At 36.7% G+C, this 9,512-nt stretch overlaps 1 protein-coding gene across 1 annotated transcript in view; it reads left to right on the top strand.

Moving 5' to 3' along the window:
- Nucleotides 1-8,236, top strand: part of KLHL24 (kelch-like family member 24) — a 10,861-nt gene extending 2,625 nt beyond the window's left edge. The window contains exons 2-6 of the mRNA XM_009573017.1: nucleotides 3,545-3,729; nucleotides 4,930-5,048; nucleotides 5,910-6,098; nucleotides 6,519-6,707; nucleotides 7,895-8,236. Coding sequence (XP_009571312.1) covers nucleotides 3,545-3,729; nucleotides 4,930-5,048; nucleotides 5,910-6,098; nucleotides 6,519-6,707; nucleotides 7,895-8,095 — 883 coding nt within the window. The 3' untranslated portion in view covers nucleotides 8,096-8,236. The remainder of the gene's footprint in view (nucleotides 1-3,544; nucleotides 3,730-4,929; nucleotides 5,049-5,909; nucleotides 6,099-6,518; nucleotides 6,708-7,894) is intronic.
- Nucleotides 8,237-9,512: the final 1,276 nt, after the last annotated feature.

Genomic DNA, 9,512 nt, shown 5'->3' with positions numbered 1-9,512 from the left:
CAGGAATTTTTTCCCCTTTTCTATATTACATTCATGGAATAGTTCTTTGTCATTTGTTTCTGTTGCCTGTTTGTTTCTGTTGCTTACAGCAAAAAGAGATAGTGTTTTAAAACAGTTACCAGGTCTACCTTCCCCCCCGCCATGTTTTCATCACACCTTTTCTCTGCATTTATGGGGGGCTTGGGGAGGAGAGGATGCTGGAGAGCTCTTTTCCTTCTTTCTTGCCTTCGTCCAATTTCTTTTTTATATAAACTGTTTCTAAAAGGAGACAGGCTGCAGGATCAGAAATTCCCACGCCAGTGTTTTTCCTGAAACTTCTGGAAATTAATTGTGATTCCTTGTATAGGTATTTATGCACCTACGGGTGAAGTGGGTTCTACCCATTTTTTTGAAAGAACAGCGTGGATTGCAATTCGCAGTTGGCTGATTTTTTTTTTTTTCTTTTTGAAGCCAGTGAAGAGTTACCTGAAGTAAATAAAAGTTTAAAATGTGGCGTAATGGTTGCCTGCTTGCTCTTTTGCCACTAGGCATCGTTCACACATGCAGAAGGTCTTTTTGAAAGAGCTTTTCAGTTATGTACTTGCAATGACATAGTGACATCTTGAGGTTGTCTCTCATGCTCCTTTTAAGTCTCTCTTGTCCCCTGCTGGTTGTGTTGCACAGCAAATCTCCAAGCCGAGATTAAGCAGTGAGCAATAGTACATTTCCATATACAAAACAAAACAGGCTCTTCCTACTGTATGCTTTGAATTATCTTCAGATTTTCATGTACCTGTGAATTCTTCAATCACACAGTTTCTGTTAAACTGCCTGGTAGCAATATATGAGTGTTCTCTTTAGTTAGAAGTTATTACATTTATACATTTTAACACATTCTTTTTGGTTGCCTTTAGAAAGCTTTAATGTAGTCCCTTATTTTTCCCTCAAGGAGATGTGTTTTTATTTCAGTTTACATTTCTGTCTGTTACCCCATTTACTACCCAAAAACGGATTAACAGTGAAAAAAAAGTAGTGATTTACCAGAATTCTGTAATTTGTCTCCCAAACTTAAAATGTTTTTGAATGTAATCTGTTTGAACTACTGAAAGTTCTTCTGTCCAGCTGCTGCTGTGCTGGTTGGTGTTCTCACCTCGTCTAGAGGTCTGTGTGTAACTCGGGACCCCTTGGAAACCTCCTCATGGGAATGCACGGGATTATAGGACACTATTGGTCATCTTCCATTCCCCCTTTTCTATTTTGTGCACCTCTTTGACGGGAGGGTGTCTCCTGGAATCTCTCTAGTGCCTGTTGTAGCTTACCTCTGTTATTTTGCTCACACTGTTTCTTCTGACGGCTGCAAGGAGGACTTTCTATACCACTGATTGAGATCACAGCTTTTTCTAATCTCCAATCAAATATATCCTTAGTTCTTTTCTGGAATTAGCCTTTGCCTATATGGGTTTTTTTGTGTACTCCCACATTTTTAATTTTTTTTTTCTTTTTTTTAAACTGATGTGCCCTCCGTCATTTGCAAAAAATCTTTTGGAACTAACCTTAAAACCTATACAGTGCAAGACTTCTTCAAGAAAATGTAACAAAGAAATGTTCCTTAACTGAAGAAAGGATATGGTTATATAGCTACTAAAATGTTGGGAAAATTTTTGGGTTTATGTGGATTTGAAATACTGTAGTAAATTAGTATTTTCTTTAAAAAGCAAAACTCCATCATAGTAATTAATAAAGAGCTCTCTCCGATCAGATATTTTAGGTTCATTTAGTTTTAAAATAAAGATTGATAATCCGGTACAGTAAGCTTTTCAGTAAGTAAGTGGAGGCCTTGATTCTAATCTAGAAAGTAATCAACAGACAAACCTCTTTCATACATAGAGTTAGCTGATGTATTTGGGCTTGCCTCTAAGGAAATTGAGATGAGTGTCTTGCTTTTTGTCTTTGGAAACAAATTTCTTTTCTGGGTAACGCTTTGCTGGCACAGGAACTTCCCCTCTCTTATCCTGTGAGAGATTCTTTTCAGAGTTGTTCCTCAAAAAAGCAAAAAACAGTAAGAGTAAATACATAGAAACCAGGAATGAGCATGACTTCAAAGCTGAGCAGCTGAAGTGTGTTTCTTCTGACTAGTTCAGATGTGTAAATACGCTTCCTCAGATACATATTTTCATTATATAATCTTATAGTACATTATCATTCAGCATTGCCTTTGCCTATTTAAAATATTCCGAGTAGAAGTATATATGGTATATTTAAATTATGGTGTGTGGTGACAAGGAGAGAGAAGGGCTAACTAAGTTTATTCCTGATGTTTCAAAACAGGGAAAACATTATCAGGATTTATATGTTAATATGTGCGTAAGTTCACATGTCAGGAAATTTGGGGACAGATCATGCAGCTTTTATCTCAAATGCAGTCATAAGTCATATATTCTTTTTTTTAGAGAGGACTGCAGTATGCAGCAATGGTATGAATGAGATGTCTATTCATATTGGGATCAAAGTTAAAGCACAACACAACAAAAAGGCTTACCAAAAATAAAATCAATCTTGTATTTGGTTTTACTTAATTAACAGACAGCAGTCCTTAAAATAACTGTATCAAAATCCTTTAATGTAAAAATTCTCTGAAAAGAAAGGATTTTGACAAATGCTTACAAGAAATTATAAATTTGAGAGGAGGAATAAAAGTTGGTCATAGTTTGATTTGCACGTTGAAGATGGTTGGTTGATTCTCTACATTCAAATGTGGATTAACATATAATTTTTAACATATAACAGTTTTGTTATTGCTGTCAATATAGAGTATGTATAATGCAGAAGCATCAGGTTAGTAGAAGGAGAATGAGTGTGTGGAATAGTATTTAAAGGCTTATTTGTGTGCATTGCAGACTGTCTAATGCTTAATTTTTTCACACTGAGTTTTAGTTTTGGTTTAGACTTGAATTTTTATTTCAGCATTCCTTAATGTTTTCTTCTATCACTATGCTTGTTTTTCACTTTTTTAAACTGTGCATTGGCTCTAAGGTCTCTTTCTTTTCTGTTATCTTGTTGACTATATGCCTTCACCTTTTTTTGCAGGAGAGAACCTAAAACACTTTAAACTTTCTTAATATTTAAGCAATATAAAGTACTATTAATTTTGTAAAATTGGGGGGGGGGGAACACAGGGACTGGTTTCAGTGTGAAACAGATTGCTCATCTCATTGTCTCAGGCCTCACTTGACCTCTGTTTCTGATATCTCTACGTAGACAGTCAAAGGAAAAATATTATTAGAGTAAGGGCTTTTTGATCTTTACATAGAATGTTGTGCAGTGCGACTCCACCACTTACACAGAACGCCTGTTGGTGTGGTAACCTGCTATGTAATGAGACAGCTGGAAACAGTGAAAATCTCTAACTGTTTGCTAAATGACTTTCTTCTTTTTTATTTTTTCTTTGCAGTAGAAGTGACTGCTAAATAGTGAATTTGCACACAGATTTGAAGACAATGGTGTTTGGCCTCCATGTACTAACAAATATCTTCTACATCTTAGTTTTCTGTGTTCACTTTTTTAGATCAACTGGTTATTCTGAGGTGATAGTTGTTGTTGGAGGCTGTGAACGTGTTGGAGGGTTTAATTTGCCATATACTGAGTGCTACGATCCTGTAACAGGAGAGTGGAAGTCACTGGCTAAACTTCCAGAGTTTACCAAGTCTGAGTATGCAGTGTGTGCTCTTCGGAATGATATTCTTGTTTCAGGTGAATAATCCTAAAAAATTTAAGACTTCTTTCTTTTCTTTGTTGGTTTGGGTTGGTTTGGGGGTTTTTTGTTTGTTTTTTAAAGTGGTGTGACAGATCTTTGTACTGTGAACTTCCAGAAGCTCAACTGAAAGTCACTTTCTGATGTAAATGGGAAACACCAGCCCCAAACCAATCTTATTGTAGACAAAAGCGTTTTCTGGGACTTTTGTTGGTATTAATAGGCAGTTTTTTACAGCTGAGTCCAGGATATCAATTGTATTTAAAGAGACTAGGTTATGCTCGTTAAGTATGCTGCTTTAAAATACAGTAGTGGCCTGTTTGCAGCAACAGTTGGAAAAATTACAAGCAAAAAATCCCAAGCAGTCTTTTCCCAGCAGCATTTTCTCTGCTACAAAACGTGCTGTGTGCCGGTTAAAAACACCGGTTGCCTAGGAGCACCGCAGCGCTGGTACATTACTGGGCACTCGTTTCTATCGTATGGCTGCCTAGAGTCCAAAGGAGAAACAGTGAAAGCTTCTGCTCATCATGGGAATGTAAAATGGAAACAAATTCCTTTCAGCACCCAGCACCTGAGTTGGGAATCCGTTTATACCAGCCTTTTACAGTGAAATGAGCAATAGCTATAGGTTTTTAAACACCTCTCATTCAGCCTTTTAGCAAGGGCAAATTACAGGGTACAGATGATGGTTTAGACACCAAGCCCCATGTGTTAGTTTAACCAAAGAAACTGTCTCCTCAGATTTGTAGTACCTGTAGTATCTGTGCCATTTGAACAAAATGTAAAACGAAGATGTATGCACGAACCAAAGAGGGGAACAGCTAGTGTTAGGAATGTGCCATGAGGCACATAAACGGTTAAGATTTCGAGTGCCTCATCCAGGTAGTAACACTAAAGGAAATCTGAAGAGCACTGGCAAAAGCCATTAAAATGCATTCCAGTCTCAAGAAATAATCTAATGTGATCTCAGCATGTTACTGGGAAAGGCACACATAAGTAAAATAACTTACTGTATGTTTTCATGTTTGAAATCCGCTGAAACTGACTTTTTCAGTCTAACGTATAAATATAGACAGATCTTTACTTCACCTAAAAAAGATACAAAGTTTTCATTGCCCACTGTAGAGGGGAATGTTAATAGTTAACATTTCTCATTCAATAATGAGTTTATTCAAATTGGCATATTTTTGTTTTTAAAGGTGGAAGAATCAATAGCCGGGATGTTTGGATTTATAACTCTCAACTTAACATTTGGATCAGAGTTGCCTCCTTAAATAAAGGCAGATGGCGTCATAAAATGGCTGTTCTTCTTGGTAAAGTAAGAGAAGTATATTTATAATTTTTTTTATAGTGGGGATGTTTGCTGTATATAAGAAAACAGTGGAGAAAATATACATACATTTTAGTATTACTTCATATTTCCTATTAAATAATTTTAAAAATATGTATTTTCAAATAAAAGAATATTCTAAACAATTAGGCTCTTCATCAGTCAGACACTATCCGTGGACGTGAAAATCATGTTACCCCTCAGGTGTTTCTTGTGTGTTTTTTGGTTTTTTGTCATTGAAGTGTCTTTTCCCCAAGAAGCAATTTTTTGGGGGCAAAGAAGCATCTGGATTTGCGTGTGCTTCAAAAGTGCTGTCGAAAGTTTAACAGTTTATGCAGTTATTAACGGAAACTGGTACTGCTCTGAATGTCAGCTCTGTGCTCTTTTATTTAATGTTTTATATTGGAATTAACCAAATATAGGCTGTGGGGAAATGGGAGGTTTTGCAGTATTTTGAAGGCATATATGCAGTAACATAAAAACAGTAGTTGGGATCAACTGCCTGTGAGGATTCCATTAATGAAAAGAGAAATGCAAAGAAGTGCCTTTTTTAACAAATGCCATTCAAATAGGAAGTTTCTATCTCAGTATTAATAATACTATGCTTTGGACATGTGTTTGCAGTGTCATTCCACATGTGACTGAATGAAACTCTCCAGAGAGTCTTTACCTATTATTTTTAGACCATGTTCTTCTCCTCCTATGTATAAATTAAAAATTTGAGGAAAGTATCCCTTCACAAACCTAGCAAATTAGGATTCTTGCAGCTTTAAATTAATTTAATTTCATATTTAAATGTAATAACTACTCTAAAAATGAAATGGTGATAGTTTTCACCACTTTGCATAGGTGTATGTTGTTGGAGGATACGATGGGCAAAACCGCCTCAGCAGCGTAGAGTGTTACGATTCGTTTTCCAATCGATGGACAGAGGTGGCTCCCCTTAAAGAAGCTGTGAGCTCTCCAGCAGTTACCAGCTGTGCTGGCAAACTGTTTGTGATCGGGGGCGGTCCCGATGACAACACGTGTTCTGACAAGGTCAGTTAATTGTATTTGATTGCATCTTCTATCCATGGTAAACAGTATTGCTGGTTTAAAAACAGAGATCTGTTTTAACTGTTTTGCTGAACAGAGTACGGAATTATAATACAAAAAATACAGAGTAGAAAATGTTAACTCAATAATATACTGTTATTGTGGTCTTTCTCATGGATACTGTCATTGGCTTCACAAGTTCTGTGAATTCTTAAATGTGAATGTTAGGAAAATAATGTTGAATATAGTGCATATATAGACATTATTGATATATGGACCTATATTTATATTGACTTAATTTTCTTGGTGAGATATTGCCCACCAGGTATTGCTTCTTTGGCTCTCTTTGTATAATCTGTGTAGGTGTGCCAGATTATTATTTCAGTTAGGCTTTTAATCTGAAATGCATGTATTTGTTTTCAGGTTCAGTCTTACGATCCCGATACTAATTCTTGGTTGCTCCGTGCAACTATCCCTATTGCAAAAAGATGTATTACAGCTGTGTCTTTAAACAATCTGATCTATGTTGCTGGTGGGCTTACCAAAGCAATATACTGCTATGATCCAGTTGAGGACTACTGGATGCATGTACAGAATACATTCAGCAGACAGGTAATTAACACTAAAAGGACTTTAGACATCTAAAAGGTATTTTTTTACATTAGTATCTTGGCATGAAATGAGTATAGACTTGTTTAACCCTGTTAAAATTGCATCTCTGATTCCATTCTTGCTTTACTACTTCATCTATATAATTCAAATCCTCACAGAAGAGGAAGTTTCTAAACCAGTTGCTTTTCAGCTGGGTGTCACTGTTAGCCAGTCCAGTCTTTTTGTTTGAGAGCAGTTACTGTTGGAGAACACTGTAACGGGATAATGGATGATGATTTAATTGTATAGAAATTGATGTCTGTCGAGTTCTGATGCATGTTTTAATTTAGACTGAAGGTAGTAATTTCATTATAATTTATTAAAGCCTTTCAATGTAACAAAAAATACTGAAGGCTGTTTTTACAGTGTGAAAAAACTCCACTGTATAGCACAGAAGGTATCTGACTTAAGCAGCGAGAGCTGTATCATTTCCACATATGGAACACTGAGCAGAATTTTAAAATGTGTCTCCTCGGTAGTAAAGTGTGTGTGTATCAGTTAATTTAAAACATCAGTCACATACTCTACGGTATCTGCCTTAATTCTTCTTTTTCCTAGCCTTCCCTCTATTCCTCTGTTTTCATATGTGTTCTCTATTTAACTCAATATTTTTTCCATGCTTGCTTTTAAGGAAGAAATAAAATCCTATCTCTCTTTGTTTGAAGTGAGACATAGCGCTGTGTTTTTCCTGTGCGCTCTTTTCTTAGTCATGGCTTTTTTCCTCTCCCTTGTTTATGTCCCTGTTCATTATCTGTTACTCCTCTAAGGTGCTTCTACTTGTTCCCATTTTTTTGCATTAATAGTACATACTATGGTCTCTCTTCTGAAAACCTTTGTTCTCTCCTCCTTTCCTTATGTCACATGTTTAAATGGCAAGTACAGTGTTCGGCTGTATTCGATTGTATCCCTTGTCTGAGCTATGAGAAGTGAAGGCTTAGACCTGAAATAGTCTTTTCTGTAGAATTGTTCTGCTGCTCTCCCAATTATTGTGCTTTCTGCATTGGCCCTTTCAGGAGGGAATAGTATAGGCCAGTCTGTTTACAAATGGTAGTCATAATGCTGTCCTTCTGCACTATGTCCTTCCCAATGCAGGAATTGACATCTTGTTTTTTAAATAATCATGTATTCCTTTGTGTATTTTGAAACAGGAGAACTGTGGCATGTCTGTGTGTAATGGAAAAATCTATATCCTTGGTGGAAGACGAGAAAATGGTGAAGCCACAGACACTATTCTTTGTTATGACCCTGCAACGAGCATTATCACAGGAGTAGCAGCCATGCCCAGGCCAGTATCATATCATGGCTGTGTGACGATTCATAGATATAATGAAAAAGGCTTCAAACTGTAATTTCTTGTCTTGAAAAAAGAAGATGATGGCATGAATGAATCCAGTGGTCTGCTGCAAGACAGGCTTTTTAAAGATTCCTGAAGTGGGAAAATGCCCTCTTCCCTACCTAAGTGTTGTATGAAAATTACATTGTGCCTTTAGAAAAAGGGTTAATTTAACTTACAAAACAAGTCCACAAATCTATCCAGTAACCAGAGTTCAGTTATATCTGCTGTGGGCTCTGATATGAGAGCAGTAACAGTATGTTGTACTAGTGTTCAGAAAGTTTGCCCTATGTGTGATTAGTAATTAAAATCTTGGAAGCTCTGTGGGGAAAGTGCCTTCACAAGCATTTGTGCCTGTGTCCTGAGAAGTGTTATCTGCACGGTGTTTCAGGTTCTGCTAATTGGAAAAATACATAGGCGAGTAAATTGCAAAGAATCATCTAGGATAATTACCTACAATTAAGAAAAGCTTATATAATTATAATTCATATGTGTAGCATTCTTACAAGCAGATTACTTGGCTTAACCAAGTAGATTTTATGTCAGATAGTGCATGGTTTGGAATTAAAAAAAAAAAAACAAACCAAAAACCAACAAACAAAACAAGCTACGTAGGACAAATACTAGAATCTTTGAGGAATGCTTTTCTTCTGAAGGAGAAACTGGTTGTTTAGTGAGCCACTGCAACACACTGCAGTGACGACTGTGTCCCTTAACGCTATGGACCTTATTCATAGTGTTGCTAAATGTTTATCAGAAGTACAAGGCTACATGACATGGAAAACTAGTGACCACTGGAGCGTAGGCATGCATCTGTGAAGCCTATTTTGAATCCCAGTTCTCAACTTTTTGAATAGTATGGCTGAAGTCTGAAAGTTACTGGGTTTGCTTTTTGCTCACTGCAAAGTATCTCTAAAGCATTCAAGGAATAAATGAGGATGAACTCTGGATTCTTCCACTTTTCTGAATCACATTATAAATTACCTGATAATAGAGGTAGGGGCTCGGGTTGCATCCTACAGCTTATAAATTGGTCTTTCAGATATCTCATCTGCAGAGATGGCAGAGTACCCGCCAAGTATTTCTTGGCCTTTCTTCAGACAATCACTTACTATAGCACAGTTAAACTACTGTATAAGCTGCTTGGCCACAGATAAAGTTGTTCTGGAAAGGTCCCCCCTGTCACCAGAAAAAATCTGTGGACCTGTCCATGTAGCCATATGAGGTAACTCCCACATAACATGTTTTGGCTAATTTTGAAGCCTAGGAAGCGCCTATTTTGACACCTTTTTTTTTAAGTCCTCCCTAGATTTCTATACTAGGTCTCTATTTCCAATACACAGTTGTATAGTTGAGGCACAAGTTCATGAAAACTGAAATAGCACTTGAGAGTTGGAAAATGAATAGGACTGTTTGTGTACCAATTTCCTGTT

Source organism: Fulmarus glacialis, unplaced genomic scaffold (genome assembly GCF_000690835.1).
Source record: "Fulmarus glacialis isolate BGI_N327 unplaced genomic scaffold, ASM69083v1 scaffold20602, whole genome shotgun sequence".
In the NCBI taxonomy this organism is placed as follows: domain Eukaryota; kingdom Metazoa; phylum Chordata; class Aves; order Procellariiformes; family Procellariidae; genus Fulmarus; species Fulmarus glacialis.
The sequence above is the reverse complement of the archived record's forward strand: the minus strand, read 5'-3'. Positions and strand labels throughout refer to the sequence as shown.